This window comes from Hyla sarda, chromosome 1 (assembly GCF_029499605.1).
Source record: "Hyla sarda isolate aHylSar1 chromosome 1, aHylSar1.hap1, whole genome shotgun sequence".
Taxonomy (NCBI): Eukaryota; Metazoa; Chordata; class Amphibia; order Anura; family Hylidae; genus Hyla; species Hyla sarda.
Window position 1 is genome coordinate 318367684 of NC_079189.1, and position 22257 is coordinate 318389940.

The 22257-nt window shown below is 43.5% G+C and overlaps 1 protein-coding gene across 1 annotated transcript in view; it reads right to left on the bottom strand.

Moving 5' to 3' along the window:
- The window catches only part of UGCG (UDP-glucose ceramide glucosyltransferase), a 39696-nt gene extending 17671 nt beyond the window's left edge, over positions 1-22025 (bottom strand). The window contains exons 1-3 of the mRNA XM_056518631.1: positions 21438-22025; positions 11128-11269; positions 2109-2211 (exon numbers count right to left, since the gene is read on the bottom strand). Coding sequence (XP_056374606.1) covers positions 2109-2211; positions 11128-11269; positions 21438-21535 — 343 coding nt within the window. The 5' untranslated portion in view covers positions 21536-22025. The remainder of the gene's footprint in view (positions 1-2108; positions 2212-11127; positions 11270-21437) is intronic.
- Between the last annotated feature and the right edge of the window lie 232 nt (positions 22026-22257).

Sequence of the window (22257 nt, forward strand, 5' to 3'; positions counted from 1 at the left end):
TAAACAAGCATAAAACTGCAGAGCCACCAAGTCAGTCATCCCTATTATGCGTGGATTTATAAGCCCAAGAAAAAAAATGGAAAAGCACATCGCAAAGAGCTGTTCCTGGAAAGACAGATAAAGAAATCCTGGAATACAGATATCAGATATTGTGCACTAACAGCATTGCAGCAATTGCTTTTATAGTGCTGCAGCTTGTTGCGTATTAGATTACAAAGCACAGGAGAGTGATTTATGAACAAAGAGCCTCTGTTACACATCCTGTCCATTCCTACTTAGTAGAAGTATAGAATATCTAGTGAAGAGGATTCTTCCTGCCACTGCCGAAAAGCCAGTGAACCTCCAAACTTTTACCAGTGTTTCCTAGACATTGTGCTGGAGTTCTAAGTGAAACACAGACGGCAAATGCCTTCAACTAAACATGTTTTCAGGCATGTAAACGCAATTGTCAGAAAATATGCATAGATGAGCATGCCAATGTTTTTTATGGTAATTTTGGGCCATTTGAAAAACACAAAAAAATAAATAAATAAATAGTGAAGAAAACCTGTCAAAACCAATAATTTATGATTGACTGGTAATGGCGGTCTGTCACTTGCCAATATACTTTACCAAGGGCAATGCTGGAGCTCTCTCAGTAATGTGCTTTTAACACTAACTTACAGGGTAGGGTCACACGTAACAGATCCATAGCATATTTTCCTAAGTGTGCCTCCTGCTGTTTCTGCCGCCCCCTGCCTCCTGGACAGCTTACAGTGGCAATCCACCATTCCAAGCAGCCGCACAGGGGCCTTCAAGTTGCCGAGTGCACTCGCACATTGCGGAACAGCCGCTATGTCTGAGTACACTGCACATGCACACGGCATCTCGCAGGCCCCTGTGGGGCTGCTCGGAGAGGCAGATTGCCATGGTGGCGGTGGCAACAGCTGGAGGCACACTATGGATCAGGTCATCAGCAGATCTGCAGTGTAAATTACGATGCGGATCGGTGACCCTACCCATAAACAGTTAGGCAGCTTTCACACAGGCTTAAAGGGGTTATCCACCATAAGATGATTTTAGTACATACCTGGCAGACAGTAATGGGCATGCTTAGGAAGGATCTGTGCTTGTCTTGGGGCTAAATGGCTATGTCATGAGATTACCTTAACACTGTGGCTAGCTTTTTTGTGAACTGCTATTTCCTGTTTGACTTTTCTTTTTTTGACTACAAATCCCACAATTCCATCTTTCTCCCTCCTAAACATCAGCCACCCCACCCATTGAAACATAAATGAGCTGTATCCATTAAAATCAGTGTGGTTTTCAAACAGGGTACCTACAGCTGTTGCAGATTGATCTCTCTCCCACCAAGCGATCCCTCCACCCATTGAAGCAGACAGGCTTCCCTGTTATCAGCTGACTAGTGAGTCAAGTCTCGGCCGCATTGCAACCTGGGAAAAATCTGAGACAACAGTCATTTTGTATGCTGGTAAAAATAAATATTGGAGTGAAAATCACAGAAGAATTGTGAGAAAGCCATCTCACACAGGTACAGACACTATATTATGAACTACACTAACTTTACAGCCCCAGTAGCATAGTCAATTAAAAAAAAATCCTGGAATACCCCTTTAATACAGGTGCATTTGTGCATCTAAATTACAGAATCAAGTCCCATCCAGACTGCGGCTCAGCAGATTTGTACCGAATCACAGTGATCTATTATGCTATTGGATGGACAGTCAGGCCAGGACTTGCAGTCATAATTCGGGTGCAAAAATGCACCTGTATTACGCTCATGTGAAATCAGAACACTGAGACAACTGACAAGTAGGGAAGGGAGGGCGAGGTTAGCCTGCAGCTCATGAGAGCTCCAAGCTCACAGTGATAAAGCTTCATTTCATGAAAATGACTGCATACCGACATGTGACATACTGATATTATCTGTCACTACTTCATGCCATCAGATAGGAGAACAGAAATTTGGTGACCGATTTCCTTTAAGAATACATAATACAGAAGAAAAAAAATACAGAAGAAAAAAAATGTCGACCGAACAGTCTTGAGAAAAAAAAAATTTCCACATGAAAACAAAGCAAACATTAGTAGCTCACAGCAAAACATACCTATAAATAAATTGGCATCCACATTGGGGTATTTCCCTAGTAGTTTTTTACATACGTCCACAGCCGGATCGTCTACATCTTGAACACAAAGAAGGATTTCGAACTGTAAAAATAAGAAAAAAGTAAAATTGTATCAGTGAATATACACCTTGCAACTGATCCTCATGGGGTAGAATCACCAGTGACAGCTGTGTTTTCAAGGATTTTAATTATCAAATGCGCCACCTTGGAAGGTGAACCATAGACATGAGAACACAAGAGATTCATTTGAGGCCAAATTCAGTAGCAGACGGGATGACAACAGGGAGCTTGCTTGTTCATGTTCAGAAGGAAACAGTTTTTACTAAATAAAATGAAAACTATAAAACAATATTCATTTACAGTAAAATGTATTTTATCTGAAACAGGTGCCAGATTATAACTATGGGAAGATCATAGCACAGAAATATAAACCCAAACCTGTTAGAACCTATAACCAGAGGGGTTTTTGTGTTTCCAGACTGCAGTTTCCCTAAAATCTGTGTTTGATTAACACTGCATGAGTATAAAAGGCTGGGTTTACACCAATCCAATTAAAGTTCTGTGGTATAGCTTGGCAGCCCAAGAGAATGGAATGCCAACGTATACCACAGCAGGACCCGCCAGAGCTAGTCTAAAAGAGACAATGTTTAGCATATTTGTGAGCATTTAGGTTTCTTCAGTGGGACTTGAAAGTATAGTCGACCATATAAAACAGAAATTGGTGTTGGATGGGTGTGAACCTAGCCTACCATGTCCAGGAAGTTTCACAAGAGAAATAACCGTATACGTATTACATCAGCACATCAGTATGGGATAGATCAATAAGCCCAGTTCTCTCATACATTCCCAACACATGAGAGCGAATAAGCTCATGGCTCCCTTTATTTAGAATCAAAACAAAAGGAAAGTCTACCAAGTCATCAATGGCGTGCTTGGATTAGCTAGGAAGGAGTCAATGATCTCTAGTAAGCTGCCAGGCTGAAATATTCTGTAACCCGAGATATGGAACTACATATGAGAATTATTAGCAGTTTGAATTTGTTGAACAGTAAAAAAGTCCACCAGACACTTTGTTACTGTTCTTCAAATTTATACTGCCATCTATAAAGAGGAACCATCTGCAACGCTGCATAATGTGAAAATGTGGGTGCTACTAACTGTACCAGTGTCACTCATATGCAGGAAACTAAAAGCCACTGCTAAGGTTTAGGCCCCAGTGACTGCACAAGGCAATTTCAGATGCCAGTAAAAGCTACCTTATCTCCACATAATAAAAAGCTATGTTATAGTGACATGTCAATTGTATTAGTGGGGATCATGGTGCAGAGAGCCCTAATAACCACTAAATCAAAGAGACAGGAGAACCCTGCTGAGTTCTGTGCCCCTCCATTTCTGGAGTTCTGTGGTGTACAAATCTGTAGATAGTCTCAAAATTTCTAAAATTTCTGTAACACTGCTCATTTGGATATAATATATAAAAAATAAAAACAAAGTTTTTAGCTGGTGGTGGTCTCAACACCACTCAACTCATGTCACAAGTTTCTGAAAAGATAGGTATCCTTTAGGCAGCCATGAGAGAATGAATGTAGTGACCTTCATTAGGGTAACTGATACAACGTCTAGACAGCTGGCTGCCCCCATGATCACTACTTTATCTTACATACCTCTGGTTCTCAGGATAAACTTCCACACATAGAATACATGCCATTCACATTAGTTGCAGGCATCACTCAGAGCCTCTGCTGCAGATTCAATCTGTCGGCTGTATATCATGCTCAGAAGCTCATAGGGACATAAAACAAATCATACCTGTCTCTAGGCTGATGGGAGACTGGGCTCAGCTGCATCATACATACATGTCCCCTTCCTCCCTGTCCTGGTTATTCTTTTACCTTTTTGGAGGAAAGTGGACATTTTTTCCACACGCAGATGGCAGCTGGTACCTGCAGAGTATTACTCGGGCCAACGCCATACTCCCTCACCCAACCCATAACATAAATGTACATCATGGGTCGGGGAAGGGTGGGTTGCCAAAACACTAGGCACCAGGACAAAATTCTCAGTCTCCACGGCAACCTGGAATTAGTCAAGCCCTCAGGTTTCATTTGTTATATCTCCCTGTCAGCAGCCCATGTCTACAGCTGTGAGCATGATACAAAGATTTGTTGTTCAGAACATGTAACAGGAAGAAGATTGCAGCAAACTAGCAGATCCTATTAAAGTCAATGGGGTCAGCCAGCTGCCGTAAGTGGCCATTATGTAAGAGACAGAGCACTCCATTTTTCATTTTCTGCTCCTATAATAATGGAATTAACAATTTAAAGTGAACAGAACCTTAAATACCTTGTACATCAAGAGCCCCTTTAAAAGGGCTTGTCCACTTAAAGGGGTATTCCAGGAATAAAAAAAAAAAAAACAGGCATTGTTTCTTTCAAAGACAGCGCCCTCCTTGTCTCCACTTTGGGTGTTGTATTGCAACCTGGCTCCATTCACTTCAACAGAACCGAGCTGCAGAACCACACCCAACCTGGAGACATAAAATTGTAAGCTGAGATGTGGAGTAAACGCTATCAGAAATTGAAAACAATTGTGAATGTAAGGATTACTTTTTATACCAGTCTACTGCTGGTGTTCACTATCGCTCTGGACATCTCAAGCTTTATGTCCTTTGGAAGTGATTATGGGTTGGCAACAGACTATTAGCTGCTTAGCAGCAGAGCATGGCAACAAGCAGCAATGCCAGCCAGGAGGTGTGAAGTCAGAACATCATCTAATCTATAAATGATATAAACCCTTTAAGATTGGAATAACTGAATACAGCCCCTTTCACACTGCCGCTGAGCTCCACTTAAGGGAGCTTTGTTACAAAATGACGGGAGTTGAGTGGTGAAAAAAATTACTGCATGTCCGGTATTTTGCTCAGCCCAACTCCTATAAAATAATGGACACCAGATGGACCCCATGCAAAGTCCATTTTTCATTTTCTGCTCCTATAATAATGGAATTAACAATTTAAAGTGAACAGAACCTTAAATACCTTGTACGTCAAGAGCCCCTTTAAAAGGGCTTGTCCACTTAAAGGGGTATTCCAGGAATAAAAAAAAAAAACAGGCATTGTTTCTTTCAAAGACAGCGCCCTCCTTGTCTCCACTTTGGGTGTTGTATTGCAACCTGGCTCCATTCACTTCAACAGAACCGAGCTGCAGAACCACACCCAACCTGGAGACAAACAGCAAGAGGTCTTTGAAAGAAGATTCCTGGAATACCCCTTTAAAACTTCCAAAAGCTCAAAGTGAGAGTCCTGCTCCTGGGTTCAGTCACCCATTGCCATTACAATGTCTATGGTTGTTAGAGAAGGGTCCCAATTTGGGAGACTTTGCTATATTACTGCTGCATCTCTAACTGATCTAGGGTGCATTGTGTAGTTTTATATAGTGAACTGTAAACCAAAACACCAGATCCTGGGTGTCAGGTATTTTACTATACTAAAAGTGCCTATTTATATGTTCTTACGAAATGACAAACAAGAGCTTCACACACAATTGGGAAGCAGGCAATACCCAATGTTCTATATGCAACTACAGAAGATTAATATAGGAGCGTATACAAAGTGCTAGCATGTAATCTCCTTGTTATCCTCCCTTCCTGCTGCAGTCTATAAATACTCCATATAAGAATGATGTGTGAAAATTACAGGTGATGTCAGGGTAAGTCACTACCTCGGCACTAACCTGAAAGCTGGTGAGCTCACCCTTATTTTCATTACACACAGTGTGGCCGTATTAGTAACAATCTTCTTAACCCGTACTTAAGCTCTGGTAGAACCAGTTAGCTCTACAAAGATCAATGTATATGTAACACTTATCGCACGGCAACATTTCTCCATGCTAGTAGTATTAATGGTCATTGTCTCCATGGTTATCAGACCTAGGAGACTTTTTTTTGACAGATGAAGCACCATCTAAGGCTGCATTCACACCACATTTTGTACATACGGGTGCCGGATCCGGCGGGGGGGGGACGTACGGGGGTGGCCGGGGGGGTGGAGGGGCAAACCGGGCACTCCTGTACCCCAGCCAAATCAGCCTGTGACTTAATTTACATTAATGATCCGAACGGAGTCACACGGTGACTCCGGTCAGCTCAGTTTTGACCCGTATGCGGTTTACTGACCGGACCTAAAACCGTAGTATACTGCGATTTTAGGTCCGATCCAAAACCGCATACTGGTCAAAACTGAGCCGACCGGAGTCACCGTTTGACTCCGTTCGGATCATTAATGTAAATGGAGTCAAGGGCTGATCCGGCCGGGGTACGGGAGTGCCCGATTTGCCCCTCCCTCCGCCGGATCCGGCACCCGTATGTACAGAACGTGGTGTGAATGCACCCTAACTTGTACTATCAGGTTATTTTTATACAATACTGAATATACATCAATGTAAAAAAAACTGACAGATACAATAAAATAAAATTGTAAGCTGAGATGTGGAGTAAACGCTATCGGAAATTGAAAACGGTTGTGAATGTAAGGATTACTTTTTATACCAGTCTACTGCTGGTGTTCACTATCGCTCTGGACATCTCAAGCTTTATGTCCTTTGGAAGTGATTATGGGTTGGCAACAGACTATTAGCTGCTTAGCAGCAGAGCATGGCAACAAGCAGCAATGCCAGCCAGGAGGTGTGAAGTCAGAACATCATCTAATCTATAAATGATATAAACCCTTTAAGATTGGAATAACTGAATACAGCCCCTTTCACACTGCCGCTGAGCTCCACTTAAGGGAGCTTTGTTACAAAATGACGGGAGTTGAGTGGTGAAAAAAATTACTGCATGTCCGGTATTTTGCTCAGCCCAACTCCTATAAAATAATGGACACCAGATGGACCCCATGCAAAGTCAATGGGATCGGTCGGGACCCGGCAGTGATTGTTGTGCTCCAGCCTGTTTAGGGAAAAGAGCTTAAAAAGGGGTACTCCGCTGCTCAGCATTTGGAACATCATAGCCCCGCCCCTCAATGCAAGGCTATGGGAGGGGGCGTCACGCCCCCTCCCATAGACTTGCATTGTGGGGGCGGGGTGTGATGTCATGAGGGGGGGGAGCTATGACATCACGAGCTCCCAGCGCCAGCTCCAGCATTTGGAACAGTTTGTTCCAAACGCTGGGCAGTGGAGTATCCCTTTAACGGGATGGAGCATAGCGGAAGTGAAAATAGCCTAACTGAAATCTAAGGTCTCAAACAAAAACCTACAATAAACTCCCATGTTTTAGCTCTCATAAAAACAAACAAGTAAAAGCTCACTACTGTCACATAAAAACAAAGACGGTGCTGGTGGTACCTTAAGATGCAGACAGGTAAGGTGGCCATGCACAATAGTTAAAAGTCAGTCAAACTTGCAGATTTTGTGGGCACCAAATATGCATCTAATGTATGATTACATGCACGTTCGGCCTGGTCAACCATGCAAGTGTCTCATTCTGGGACATTAAGGGTCTATTCACACATACAGGATCCTGCACAGATTTGATGCGCAGGATTTGTAACTGCAGATTAGAAGCTGCGCTCAGTTATTCAGTTTACATTGAATTCTGCAGCAGAAAATCCTGCGCATCAAATCTGCGCAGAATATTGTACATGAGAATGTACCCTAAGAAGGTAATTTTGACATGTTCGTAATGACAGATGAGCGGTTGCTGTTAGTCTGCAGTCTTAGATCCATCTTTATGTGGTATCAGCAGGGACAATAAAGGTCTTCTTCCAAACTATTTGTTTCTTCTGGAATAAAATCTGCTTCCTAAAGGAAACACAGCCCAAAGCTATGCACTCATAAATTGTTTAGCGCACTATTTCAGACGGCACATGCTGGGATTTCGGTTTTCTTTATCTACTTAATGTAACCTTCTCTGCAGGGTGCACAAGTCCCGCTGGTGCTGAAGTTTTTTTTTTTCCTTTTCCATCTGACAGTTCCTAGTTCTGCTAGCCTATATCATGTACAAGTATGCCTGGATTGTATGGTAGGCATCTTTTACTTTCATTATTCATCAGACATGCCACCTCAGCAAGGCAATACTTCTTAGGCTGGGTTCCCATTACGTTTTCCCCCATACGGGAGCGCATACGGCAGGGGAGAGCTAAAACCTCGCGCTCCTGTATGCCTTTCTATGCGCTCCCGTATGTAATTCATTTCAATGAGCCGGCCGGAGTGAAACGTTCGGTCAGCTCATTTTTGCCCCGTATGCGCTTTTACAACCGGACCTAAAACCGTGGTTGACCACGGTTTTAGGTGCAGTGAAAAAGCGCATAAGGGGCAAAAATGAGCCGTCCAGACCGAACGTTTCACTCCGCATTTAGCGGATTTAGCAGTCCAAGAGCACCTGGGTAGCAGAAAGAGCTGCTATGACCGCAGAGCAAATAGTGACAGGAAGATGCAAATGACAAAAGAACAGCACAGACAAAGATAAAAATACAATTGTGCTGTGTAATAAAAGTTACTTCACTATAGTTCTACATCTGTGCACAAAAGGTTTCCTGTATAGAGGTTTCAACTAACCATAGCATTTCCTGCGCAGACATTCCTAGTTTCACTAATAATAAATATGACACGCATCTATGAGTCTAAGAGGGGTTTTAGCTTAAGCATTACCATAACCCAATATAGAATACTGTATATATATATATATATATATATATATATATATATATATATCTCTATCTATATCTATATAAAAAGAAACTTCCAGCAGACATCTGTCGTAACAACAAATCTGAGCTCTCTTCTAATATTCTGATGTGCAATGGAGAAATTAAAGCTACAATCGGAATTGGTTCTATGGGCAGGTGCTCCATTACTTTCTATACATAATGCTCCCATATGTCTGCTACTGCATCCTGTGATATGTAAAATGCAATAATGGGCCACAGCTATCAAAAGGTCTACTGGCTTGGTGCCTACGGGTGAGAATTAACATTATTTAAGCCCTGTTGCATTACACCACAGACCACGTTACAACTGTGTTCAAACTGGTGTATAGACACAAAAAACAGGATGCACTCCGTAGTGTGATACCTTGGGATAAATGGAAACGCTGAATGTGAACGGTGCTTACCAAGGCAAGTTGTACTCTGACCAAGTACAACAATGGGGTAGGGTATATATGATAGTAGGTCTCTGCAGCCGCTCCATGACAACATTCAGCATTACACCAAGATAGCTCCTCCAACAAATGTCGAGATCAATCAGGCACTGAGACCAGGGTAAGATAGAGGAATTTTATTACCCACAACGCAACGCGCTTCGCAGAGAATCCGCTTCCTCAGGCATGCCTGAGGAAGTCGATTCTCCACGAAACGTGCTGCATTGTGGGTAATAAAATTCCCTCATCTTACCTTGGTCTCAGCACCTGATTGATCCTGACAGTTGTTGGAAGAGCTATCTTGGTTTCAAGTGTACGTCTGTAACATTTTTGGTCCCATCACTTTGCTAAAAAAAAAAAAAAAATCCTTTTAAAGGGAAGCTGACACATTGAAAATGAAGTCCTATCTGCAGGCAGCATGTTATAGGACAGGAGTAGTAGAGCAGATTCTGGATAACTTTTCACTTATTCATGGAAGTCTATGCTTATTCTGGGCTAAGTAGTGATATGGTCCTACTCCATGTAGAAAAGTGAATGGGACCGTGCACACGACTAGATATGCCAAAATGATTAGAGATGTACATGAATGAATGGCAAGTATGTATCAATCTGCTCAGCTCCTGCTCTGTAACATGATGCCTGCAGACTGAACTGTATTTTCAATATGACAGTGCCTATTTTAAGGAAAACTGTCACCAAGTTCACCCACACTAAACTCAATACACTGGGTTATAGTGTGGGTGAACAGGAGTCTATCCACAGGTCAGTTTTTTAGGTTTTCTTGCCGCTAAAGTTTCGTAATTTTGACCTTCATTTGCACTCTGAAGCTGCAGGCAGCCTTGCTTTGGGTTCCGGAGGAAGGGGCCTTAGCCAGGTCCCCTTGTTCGCATATTCATTCTCCCCGAGCGCAGCGCTCTGTCTGCAGAGTGTATGCATTGATTTTTTTACCCAGCTCCCACGTCCTGATGACGTGAGAGCTGTGCGTCGGGAGAGTGCCCTGTGCAGTTTTACTGCGCATGCACCGGTCCCTCGCTAAACCCAGAAGTAGTGAGACTTCAGAAAGAGGTACTTCCAGGTGTAGTGAGGGACCGGCGCATGCGTAGTTACAGTACGCAGAGCGCTCTCCCATCATCAGGACATGGGAGCTGGGTAAAAAATTCCGCTCATGCGCTCTGCAGACAGAGCGCTGCGCACAGGGAGCAAGTGAATATGCGAACGGCAGGGGGGGGGGGGGGGGGGGGGGGGCGCCTTCCTCCAGGACCCAAAGCAAGGCTGCCAGCAGGTGAAAACTTTAGCGGACGACAACTCGGCAGTATGAAAACCTAAAAAAGTAAGTGACACATGTATGGACTCCTGATCACCCACACTATAACCCAGTGTATTGGGTTTAGTGTGGGTGAACTTGGTGACAGTTTTTCTTTAACTTCCCTACTGCTTTGTGCCACAAACTGACACCTGTTATGTTCTGCTTCTTCAATCTGCTCAATGACATTAACTACGGCAAACAACTTTTATAGTCTACTAGATGGTCAACTACACCAATATTGGTAGCACAGATAACGCTATCCAATATATTGGGTTCTTGGGACAGCAGCAGTATTGTTAGCCTAAGGTGTGGCTACAATATTTACCTGCTTGATAGCTAAAAACCAGGCAGGCTAACTTTATTAGACATATTAAAGCACAAGATCAATATTCTCCAGAACGTACTACAAGACTCCTAATAGTAAGTGGGGGAGGAAACAAAGTCTAGATGTCCAGAGCTGGAGGTATGCAGCTAAAATGGGAATCATAAAAACTACACATAGAATGGCAAAACCATGTTGCATAAGTACTTTCTATCAGGAAATTAAAGCGTACATACCTTTGGATAGTCCAATTCAAAGAAAGTTTCTAAGTTGTTGATAAGATTAGGGTCAACACCCTTTAGTGGTTTAAGAAGGGAAACACCAGGAAGTTTGCTGTAAGGCTGCTTGTCGGATGCTTTTTTGTTGAGGTGTAGCCGTCTGCAATAAAAATGATATGCGTTATTTATTGACACAATCTTAATACCCGCCAGGTAGGAAAAATCGAAAATCTGCATTATTCTAGGTATAGAGTACAGAGTGATCAGCTGCACATGGGACCCTACAAGACACTGGGAGTCAGATTTATTAATACTGTCCTAAAGTTAAACAGGCTAAATCTGGGCGAGACAGGAAGAAAGTACACATTTAGGAGCGGCGCACACTGGCCCTCATTTACTATTCTAAACCAGACTTGTTTTGTCGGGTTTTTTTGGCGCATCTTTGTCTGCGACATGTCGCAGACATAGTGCGCCAGTCTGCGACACGATGCGACATTTTTTCCCGACGGACCCGATGTGGATTCTCCCAAACCCGAAAAAGGGGCGTAACCCGACATTTCTGAGCTTTCCCACGTATTTATAAAGGTTTCCAACCCGAATTTGTTGAATTGTTGTGGATTTTTTCCCGACAACTCAGAGGAGTTGGAAACCAAAACCTACAAAACCCCATGTGCGACAAACAGGATGCGACATAATAATAAATACCAGGGGAAAAAAGCAGTCGGGTAAGAAAGCAACAGACTTACAACCCGATTTTCTAAGTAAATGAGGGCCAATGTGTCCCATGTTGTGTACCAAAATAATGATGCACAATATTAATATATCTGGCACATTTAACTCGGTCAAGCTCCTTTTCCAAAACTGTCTAAACAGCGTTTCCCAACAAGGGTGCCTACAGATGTTACAAAACTACAACTACCAGCATGCCCGGACAGCATTTGGCTGTCCAATCATTCTGGGAGTTGTAGTTTTGCAAATCCTGGAGGCACCCTGGTTGGGAAACACTTGTCTAGAGAGGTGTAAAAAGTGCAGAAAACATGTTTGTAGCACAGCGTCCATGCCAAGCTTTCGGTACAATTTGGGCAAGAATTCTGGTTCAATTGCTGGTGCATCTCTCCAGGGAAAAGATGCTGCAACTTTTCTCATATGGAAAAAATAAATAAATAAATAAATAAAAAGTCTAAACCTGATCAATGGTATTATTATGATGGAATAGATATGTACAACAAATGATACCGGACCTCTAGATACATTAGTGTTTCCCAACCAGGGTGCCTCCTGCTGTAGCAAAACTACAACTCCCAGCATACCCAGACAGCCTTTGGCTGTGAAGGCATACTGGGAATTGTAGTTCTGCAATAGCTTTAGTTGCAGAGGAAAAATGCCAAGATAAGAAAGTATTCTATATTTTAAAAGTGCAAGGTAATAGCACCATAGTCATAGGTGATAGTCTTTGGAATTTAAGTAATTTCTTTAGAAACAGATTTCAAAACACGACATTCTAAAGAAATGACTTATTTAAAGGTCAGATGACAGATGGAAAGATAATGTCACCCACATACAGAAAGCCCACTGCCACCCAAAGTATATTATCAAACATTTGTCTTATTGATCCACTGACACACTGTACCAGAATGAGTGCGAGGATCTGACATGCAGACCGCTTTCAGCTATGAATGTGCATGCACCACTTCTAGGCATAGCGAAAGCAGGAGGGCTATGAATATGCCTAAGGTGGGAGCGACATAGGACAAAGTGTGCTTGAGATGAACGTGCGCTTGGGGCATTCTGTGTGTGGCCCTGGAAACACCTGAAAATGTGCCATTTCTGTAGCCAGCAATGCATGTATGATACCACTGAAGGAATACGGTGCAGTAGAACCCCACTGAAATTCCGCTGTGTGAATGGAGCCTTATAAAATTCAGAGTCAGAGATCAATGAGCAAATGTAGGGCAGAAAGTAGTTAGAGGGAAGTGGTCTTGTATCTATGTCTGCACTTTATCCATTTGCCTTTTAAAGTGGTATTCCGCCTGAAAACACCTAATCTCCTCTCCAAGGGACACCCCCGCGATCTCCACTGCGACACCCCAGTCATCCGGTGCAGGGAGCGAACTCTGTTCCGTGTCGGATGACTGGCGACCACAGCCGCCACGCCCCCTCCATTCATGTCTATTGGAGGAGGCGTAATGGCTAGGTACTAGCCGTCACACCCCCTCCCATAGACCCGAATGGAGGAAGCGTGGCATGACGTCACAAACACAGAAGCTCCAAGCTTCCTTGTTCCAGATGCCGCCGATGCCGAACCAGAGATAAGGGGGGTTTCCAGCGTCAGGTCCCCATGATCAGACCTCTTATCCCCTATCCTTTGGATAGGGGATAAGATGTTTTCCAGCGGAATACCCCTCTAAGGGTCTATTTACACATACAAGATCTTGTGCATATTCGATGCTGGAGGTTTGTAATGTAACCTAAATGCTTTAACGCAGTTTTAAATCCTGTGCATCAAATATGCGCATAATACTATACGTGTGAATAGACCCTGAAAGTAAGGTCACACTTGCTGTATTTTGCAGCATACGTTCCTACCCACTATATTCAATAGGTAGCAATTTTGCTACCCATTGACTTCAGTGGGTAGGAAAATATGCAGCAGCAAAATACGGCACGTGTGCCCCTACCCTAAATGAAGAAATAAAGTGGGAGTTTTTGTGGATTTCGTTAGAGGTTATACTCAAAAATATATTTTCACTGTGGATTTCGAAGTCCTTATTGAATAAATTAGTTTGCCTGCAATGTCCGTAGGTCAATTACCACGTGGATTCCATAGCAATCTTTACTTCTAGGTCATTTGTTAAATGCTATTCAGTTGGCTAGTAAATAAAAATCTGGGGAATGTCCTCCTTGTGTGAACATGCTCAAAAGAAAAAATGGCATGTTTTTTTTATGAGTGACTGGTAAAGAGGATGAGAGGACTGGTTACTTCCTATGGTCAACTGACTGTGTGCATCATCACTTGGTACCTGAATTGCATCATTGTACATGAGAGCGTGATGCTGTGCAAGTATAACGTTTACTTAGCAGGAAGTCAACAGGATGCAGGCAATTTTAGGGGATTTGTAACTATGTGCCACATAATCACACATTACATACGAGGGGATGAACCATCACAGTCATACAGAGAACAGCCTGTAAGCCACATCTGGGACAGTGTTTCTCAACCAGAGTGCCTCCAGCTGTTGCAAAACTACAACACCTAGCATGCCCGGACAGCCAAAGGCTGTCCGAGCATGCTGGGAGTTGTAGTTTTGCAACAGCAGTAGGCACCCTGGTTGGGAAACACTGATCTAAACAATAAAGTGGACTGCTCACTTGGGCGTTTCTTTATCACCTTCTAAAACATGTCATCTGCTCTGATCTGCTACCAGGAATCCTAGGAACATTCAAGCATGAAAACAGAAGCAATGGATGCGCTATGAATCACATGTAAGAAATGCCTGAAATAGTGCACAAATATTTACCTGCGCACTGGACCAGAAGTGAAAAGCAACAGAAAGCACAGTTAAAGGGGTACTTCACTGGAAAACATATTTTTTTTAATCAACTGGTGCCAGAAGTTAAACAGATTTGTAAATTACTTCTATTTAAAAATCTTAATCCTTCCGGTACTTATTAGCTGCTGTATGATCCACAGGAAGTTATTTATTTATTTATTTTTTATTATTTCCTTTCTGCCTGACCACAGTGCTCTCTGCTGACACCTCTGTCCATTTTAGGAACTGTCCAGAGTAGGAGCAAATCCCCATAGCAAACCTATCCTGGTCTGGACAGTTCCTAAAATGGACAAAGGTGTCAGTAGAGAGCACTATGGTCCGACAGAAAGGAAATTCAAAAAAGAAAATAACTTCCTGTGGATCATACAGCAGCTAATAAGTACTGGACTGATTAAGATTTTTTAATAGAAGTAAGTTACAAATCTACTTATCTTTCTGGCACCAGTTGATTTAAAAAAAATTCAATAAAATAAAAAGTTTTCCAGTGGAGTACCCCTTTAACAGATGTCAATGGCAGATCTAAATGTTCTGGGGCAGATCTGTGCATAAAAATTCCTTGTTCAAAAGTGAAAGCAGTTTTTCGGTACAGGTTCTGTACTGAATATCCACAACAGTACAGCCTGATGCAAGTGAATGAAGCTTCAAAAAAAAGGGGTTAAATCTGCAGTGAATACATACTGTTCTCTACTGCATATAAAGGCAACCTATACTGGTATAACACAAGCATAATACAACCACACGTCCCGTTCTACAGACCTAAAATCATCAAATGATCTATAATACTGTCAGTGCAGGTCATCAGATCCGCCATTGGGCCTGGTCTTGCTGCGGACGTTATCCAGACGTAAAAGTATAAGGTTTGTGTAAAGGTAAATCTTTCATTTGGATTACCCAGACTTTACTGGATACTACAAGAATGCCATAAGAAACAGGGACGCTCTATGATAAATCAGGAGTCCTGGGTTCCTTCATGCCAAGATTCTACATTCCTTCAAAGAGATCTTCCAGTTTGTCACAATTATGCTTGGAATCTCCGTAAGGAGCTTTTCATAGCACATCCAATTTGTTACACAAAACCTCCACAGATAATAAGTCACGAGGACTAGGGAAGTAAAACAACTTTTTATATACTTAAGAATCTGTAACAAATCTCTAGCATGTGAGCTCCCAGAGTATTGTATGAAAGGCCTTTGAGAAACAGCTCTAATAGAATTTCCTTACAAGTGCTTTTATAGAAAGTGCACTGTATGTTAGAAAATGCCCATGCATTATTAAAGGGATAAAGCTCCATATAAATGCTTTAATAACCTGCAGAAAGTCATAGTAGGATATGCGCTGTATCTCATGCTTCCCATACATTTAGCATGTACACCAGGGAGGCTCCGAACGTATGCACTAAAGGGGTCCAACAGGTAACAAGACCTACCTACTATCAGAACCCACAAAACTGGATTAATCCATTCCATCTATTGCCATGTTTATTTCTGTGGAAAGAGAGAAGTAAGAAAACAAAACCCTCCCTGTGTGAATAAGACCTAAAAGGGCTACTCTGGGGGCCAGTCGCAGCAGGTAGTTGGCTGCAGACCGTCACTCCTGCACATCTTCAAAGGTGGGGGCAGCTCTGCTCTGACGATGGGCGAGTAGCCAGGGCCCATTGCAGAGATTGTGGGGGCCGCAGGGGTGAGAACCCTCTGTGAACAGACTTGTATCCTCTGTCATGTGAATAGGGGATAAACAGATGCCCAAGTACCCCTTTAAGAAAAATTCTGTTTTTTAGTACAGCTTTTAGGTGTTATATCTATGTGAGTATTTTCAGGGGGAAAACCTGCCTTGCCTCCGTAAACTGTTTTGGTAAAATAATAATAATACCTTCACATACGTCTTAGTGTTTGAAGAGTGCTGCTGTATTTTTTTGCTATAGGCAACAAAGACGGGCTGGATAAATGAGGCCCACAGGGTCCAGATGTTGTTGTGTAACATATCACCAAGAACATTTTAGCCAAGATTCTAAAGTAGGATGCGGAGCTCAATTGCATGACTGAGAATTACAACTTGGCAAAAACATTCCCATGCTTACATGGCAGCTTTTATCCACAGCGGGCACAGCAATCTGTACTCTACAAAACTCATGTGTGCTGGTGCATGCAAGATGCTGATTAATCAGACAACTGATACCAAGGGAAAACCAACCAGCCGCAACAAAGCACTTCTTAAGGGTACAGCAGTCAGCCCACACTTTGTCTGGACTATACCTGAAATCTCTATAGCTCAGAATCTTGGAAAACTGCAAACAGCCAATGCCTAATGAGATCTCTTGGGTCATTCGTCATACCTTCTAAGCTTTTAGACTAGTAGGGGAGATAGGGTCATGGGCACAGCTCCCTGCAAAACTAGCAATCCTTTGATATAACTTAAAGGGGTACTTCGCCCCTAGACATCTTATCCCCTATCCAAAGGATAGGGGATAAGATGTCTGATTGCGGGGGTCCTCCTGCTGGGAACCGCCGCAATCTCTCCTGCAGCACCCCCTGTCATCTGGTGCAGGGAGAGATTGCGGGGTTTCCCAGCAGCAGGATCACCGTGATCAGACATTATATCCCCTATCCTTTGGATAGGGGATAAGAGGTCTAGTGGCGAAGTACCCCTTTAAAAGGAAAACTGACTCACCTGAAAAGGAAAGTGCTAATCAATATAACCCTACAAACCCCAGAAATAAGGGTCTTAAAAGGGGTGTGGGTGATCAGGAAAAAGGGCGTGTTGTCACAAACTGACCTATTTATTACTTAATTCAAACAAAATCCTGTGAATAAATGGCTGGAAATTCTCACCAAGAAAAAGCTGGCCTGAACTTTCCCAATCTGTAAATCCCCATAGTAAACAGAGTGGAATCCTGCAAGTCTGAAACAACATTCCCCACTTATAAAAACCCAACACTCTTAATAAAGTCAGGGCCAATGTCTGAATCCCTGGTTGTCAAGGACAGAGTGTCAAGAATGTCAGTCTCTTGGGTGATTCTGGAGCATACAAAGGGTTAATGGCAGTACCCTTGGTGGTCTAGCACAGAGAATGAGTTCATGTTAAAATCCCTGGTGCTCTAGTGCAGTGAAGTTCACACAGGTATCCCTGGTGGCTAAAGGCAGAGAGGGGGTCAATGCAAGTATACCTGGTGGTCTACAGTAGAGAAGGTTATTCACCATTTTAGCATTGTGCTGACTGTATACAGCATGCTGACCATAGATAGTGTGCATGGAGATAATAGAAAGGACTGTACAGCTGTATCTTTACATCCACTCTGTTCTATGACTGAGCAATGAGCTGGATCACCGAGGGGAGAAAATAGGGGAACCACACTGCCTTGCATCTCAAAGCTCACATTTCATTGGAGAAAATTCCGTGACGGAAAAACCCATTCCGTATGTCTGAATATACTGTAGTGTTGCTTCTGCAGCATGCACGCACATTACTGCAAGCCCCATTGAGATTAACTGGACACTTCTGCAAAAAATGTACCGCATGTGCAACTACCCTTCTCCCACACCCACTGCAGACAGACACAAGATATCGATCTAACAGACTCTGGGTTAACGGAAAAGCATTTCGAGGAAGTGATCCCATGTGAGGAGGAACCAAGCAACAGCTTTTATAACATTATTGTGGAAACCAGTCTCAGTGACTGTCAGCCAGAATAGCAAAGTGACATGGATAATCCCATTAACTGTGCGGCTGATCCCCTGAGAGAGTGACAAGTCCCGGCTGACCCGCACAGATGTGGCTCCTGCCCTCCCCGTACAGGTGGAAGCCTTTCCATCACAGCTGTCCTTGGATACATTGGCACTAGAGCCGCCCAGTGTGATCACATGAAGGGGATGGCACCTTGGTAACCAGGCCCTGCCCCAATTATATACCATGACAGTACACCTGAGCCCTATACTATGGCCACAGGGCCAAACATAGCAACGGAGTATGACGTCTTCACAGGGCCACTTTCACTATACAATCCACTGTTTTTTTTTATCACAAGGAGGATCATATGACAACACAAAGTAAAGGTTCACATCCCCTAAGGCAATATAGGGGAATATTTTCTCTCCCAGTTTGTAGAGGTCTGATCCTCCTTGGCCAGAGATGTATAGGAATGAATCTCCCGAAGGCGATGTGAACGGCCCTAAAGAACGTTTTTCTGTCTTCTGTTGCTTTTTTTATCAGGTTGTAAAAAAGATCCATCTACACCACTGCTATTTAACCATTGGTTTCCCACCTGTGTCAAAACTACAACTCCCATCCTGCCATAACAGCCTTCAGCTATCAATGCATGATGGGAGTTCTAATGGTGACACAAGTTGGGGAATAATGATGGAATAATGATGGACAGTTTGAAAAACATTGCGTGACAAAAGGGTTCACAACCAAGTTTCCTATGCTCCTGAATGCCAAATCTGCCCAGTAACCCAGCAATTCATTCAATGTCCTCACACTGTTGCACGTCATCTGCCGTTCAGGAGGCTTGGTAAGGGTGCGTTCACACTGAGTTACTAAAGAGGAATTTACTTGAGTAATTTGGAAATTCCACACAAATGTTTTTTTTTTTATAAAAAGGGAAATTCTAATTGGTGGTTGTAGTCCAGCAAACAAACAAAAAAATAAAACATTTTCCTCCTATATTCCATGAAGAAAATCTGCAACGGAATTCGGTGTTAATTTTGCACGATTTTTGCCCGATAAACATAAATTCTGCGGCTGAATTTTTACACAAGGATTCCTCTCCAATTCTTCGGCTGAATCATGACCCATGCAATAGCTGGAAGCCTTATCAGCAACTATCCAGCTTTCCAAAATGCACGTAAGCTCCAACTGAATGGCAAGACCATGGCAGTATGCCCCGGCACGTTGCATGTCACAGGGCATGAGTGGTTCTGTTATGGTTCTGGTTTGGTTCTGTTTTGCTGCAAGTTCCAGTTTTGTGCAAACTTCATTATTTCGTTGTTTCGAATGAATGGCCGTCATCCAGGAAATAACTGGGACAAGTTTGACAAGGTCATGGCGAGGGGAAAGTGTGGGGGGGGGGGAACCGTGAACCAACAGCAAACGCGAACAATAGGGGTGCAAATGTTGGCAAAACGGGGAGAAACTATGAGACGCTGACAGCAAGGGGAGAGCTAAGCAGAACGCCTCTGCACTGTCCTTCCAAAACAGGAAGCACACCTGGGTCATACACTGGCCATGTACCATGCCAATGCCAGCCTCTGCCAAGCCTCATCACATGATCTGTTGATGCAGCACAAAGTTTAATGATCTTATTGAAGCTACAATGGCAGGTTCAGTGTACAAAGGCTACAAGTTAATGGTACGTTATCTCAGGGGAGACGATAAAGAACAATCCAGGGCAGTCAGCAGTTTACTAGGCATTACATCAAGGCTTCACCAGTATACACTGCACCAAATATACAAGGAAGTGTATGGAGATGACGACAGATCACAGCTGGATGGTTTCTATTACAGATGTGTCATAGAGATTATAGTCACTGCAGGACATCAAGTTGGTATCTGCAGATGACAGGAGACTAGGATGTAGGATGGGATGACCCCTTTATACACCCATCAGATAATATAAAAAGAGGGGGGCCTTTAATATGATTTGTCATCAAAGAACAGTCCCTTTAAATGAGTGGCTTCCAATCTGTGGCCCTCCAGATGTTGCAAAACTACAACTCCCAGCATGCCCGGACAGCCGTTGGCTGTCCGGGCATGCTGGGAGTCGTAGTTTTGAAACATCTGGAGGGCCACAGTTTGGAGACCACGGCTTTAAATAGAACACAATGCATAGAGAGCTATAAATGGAAATACAAAAGCTGGGTGAAAATATAAAAAGGCCTGGATGTTCCTGCTTGTAAAGTGCTTGAGCAGACACTTGAAATGTCAATAGCGGTAGTATGACAGCAAGAAAGCGCTCCCTCCCCCTTCCTGGAAGCTGCTTCTTCCTCCTGCCATACTAAAAAAAATCCATACCATACAGAGGAGCTCACCTTCCCAGGGCACGCAAGCCAAGCCCTCATTTCCTGTAACCCTGCAGACAGGGATGCCAGGCACCAGTGCCCACACACATGCCATCCTGATGGACACACGATGAGTAACCTCTATGGAGCTGTCATGTGTCTATAAAGAATGGGGGGGCTATCTATTACAGAGGAGGCCACATAGCATCTATGTTCACACACAGGCCATGTATAGGAGATCAGGGTGGGCATGTGATCGGGGCTACCTGTGGGCATACATGTAGGTGTGTGCACTGTGTATAGAAGGAATAGGAGGTGATCATACACGAGTGTGTGTGTTCTGTATGTGTGTTTGCTATATATATATATATATATATATATATATATATATACACATACACATGTGTAGATATAAATTGTACACATATACAGATTATTTATATACATGCATAGCACACACATATATTATATATATAGCAGTGTGCTATGCATGTGTATAAATAAATTATGTGTGTACAATTTATATCTACACATACATAGCAAACACACATACACATTATATATATATATATATATATATATATATATAAACATATACATAGCACACACACACATATATATATATATATATGCATACAAACATATGCATAGCACACACATATATATGCATACATAACCATATACATACCACATATATATAGCACACACATATATGCATACATAAACATAGCGCACATATATATACATAGCACACACACCCAGCTATATAGAACAGGTTACTTACGTGTAGATGATGGATAAGAAATGCATGAACCAGAGCACGAAGAAAAGGATGACGCCGAAGATGGCGAGACCTTGTAGGGCCAGATCCAGGACGGCCATAACCAGGGCGAGCACACCGAATAGATGTCCCTGTGTAGAGCGGGTGAGGGGCGGCGAGGGCAGGGTGGTCAGCGGCGAGTGTCAGTAATGTGTCACCCCACACGACATGGACGCGGCAGAGATGGAGACTGGAGGGGAGACACGGTGTGCAGACGAGGGGCTTCAGTACATGTGGTGGCCCTCAAGCTCTACAAGGGCGACTCGTACTGGGGCTCCCGCCGCTCGACTGCTCCGTGTGACGACCCACTGAGATAACTGACACCGGCGCCAGAGCAGCACTCCAGCTCTACCACCCTTCTCAGCCAAACACGTAGCCACGCCCCCTCTGTCGCCACGCCCGCCCCATGTCCGGCTCGCTCTCTCAGCGCCACCGTCGTGCTAAACACTCCCTGGTGTCCTGCTCCCCGCTGACACACCCCGTCACCTCCCCCTCCAGTCGCGTTGTACATTAAGCAGGTGGGCGGGGTTCCTCTCGGTGGAACTACAAACCTTTTGTGAAACTGTCACCCGGGCGCGGTGACGTCATGAGAGGGGGTGTGGCCGGAAAGTGTGTGTGGAACGTGTGTGGAGACGGTGTCGTCACCTTACTGGGGCCAGTTGCGGAGCTGAGCGGTCTCGGTGCAGTCGCTCTACAGGAAAGGCTGGTTGTAGAGAATAGGCGCATTGTGTTGACAGGGGGAAGGAGGGTAGCGGGTGCACAATGGGGCCACTTCTGTGTCCTT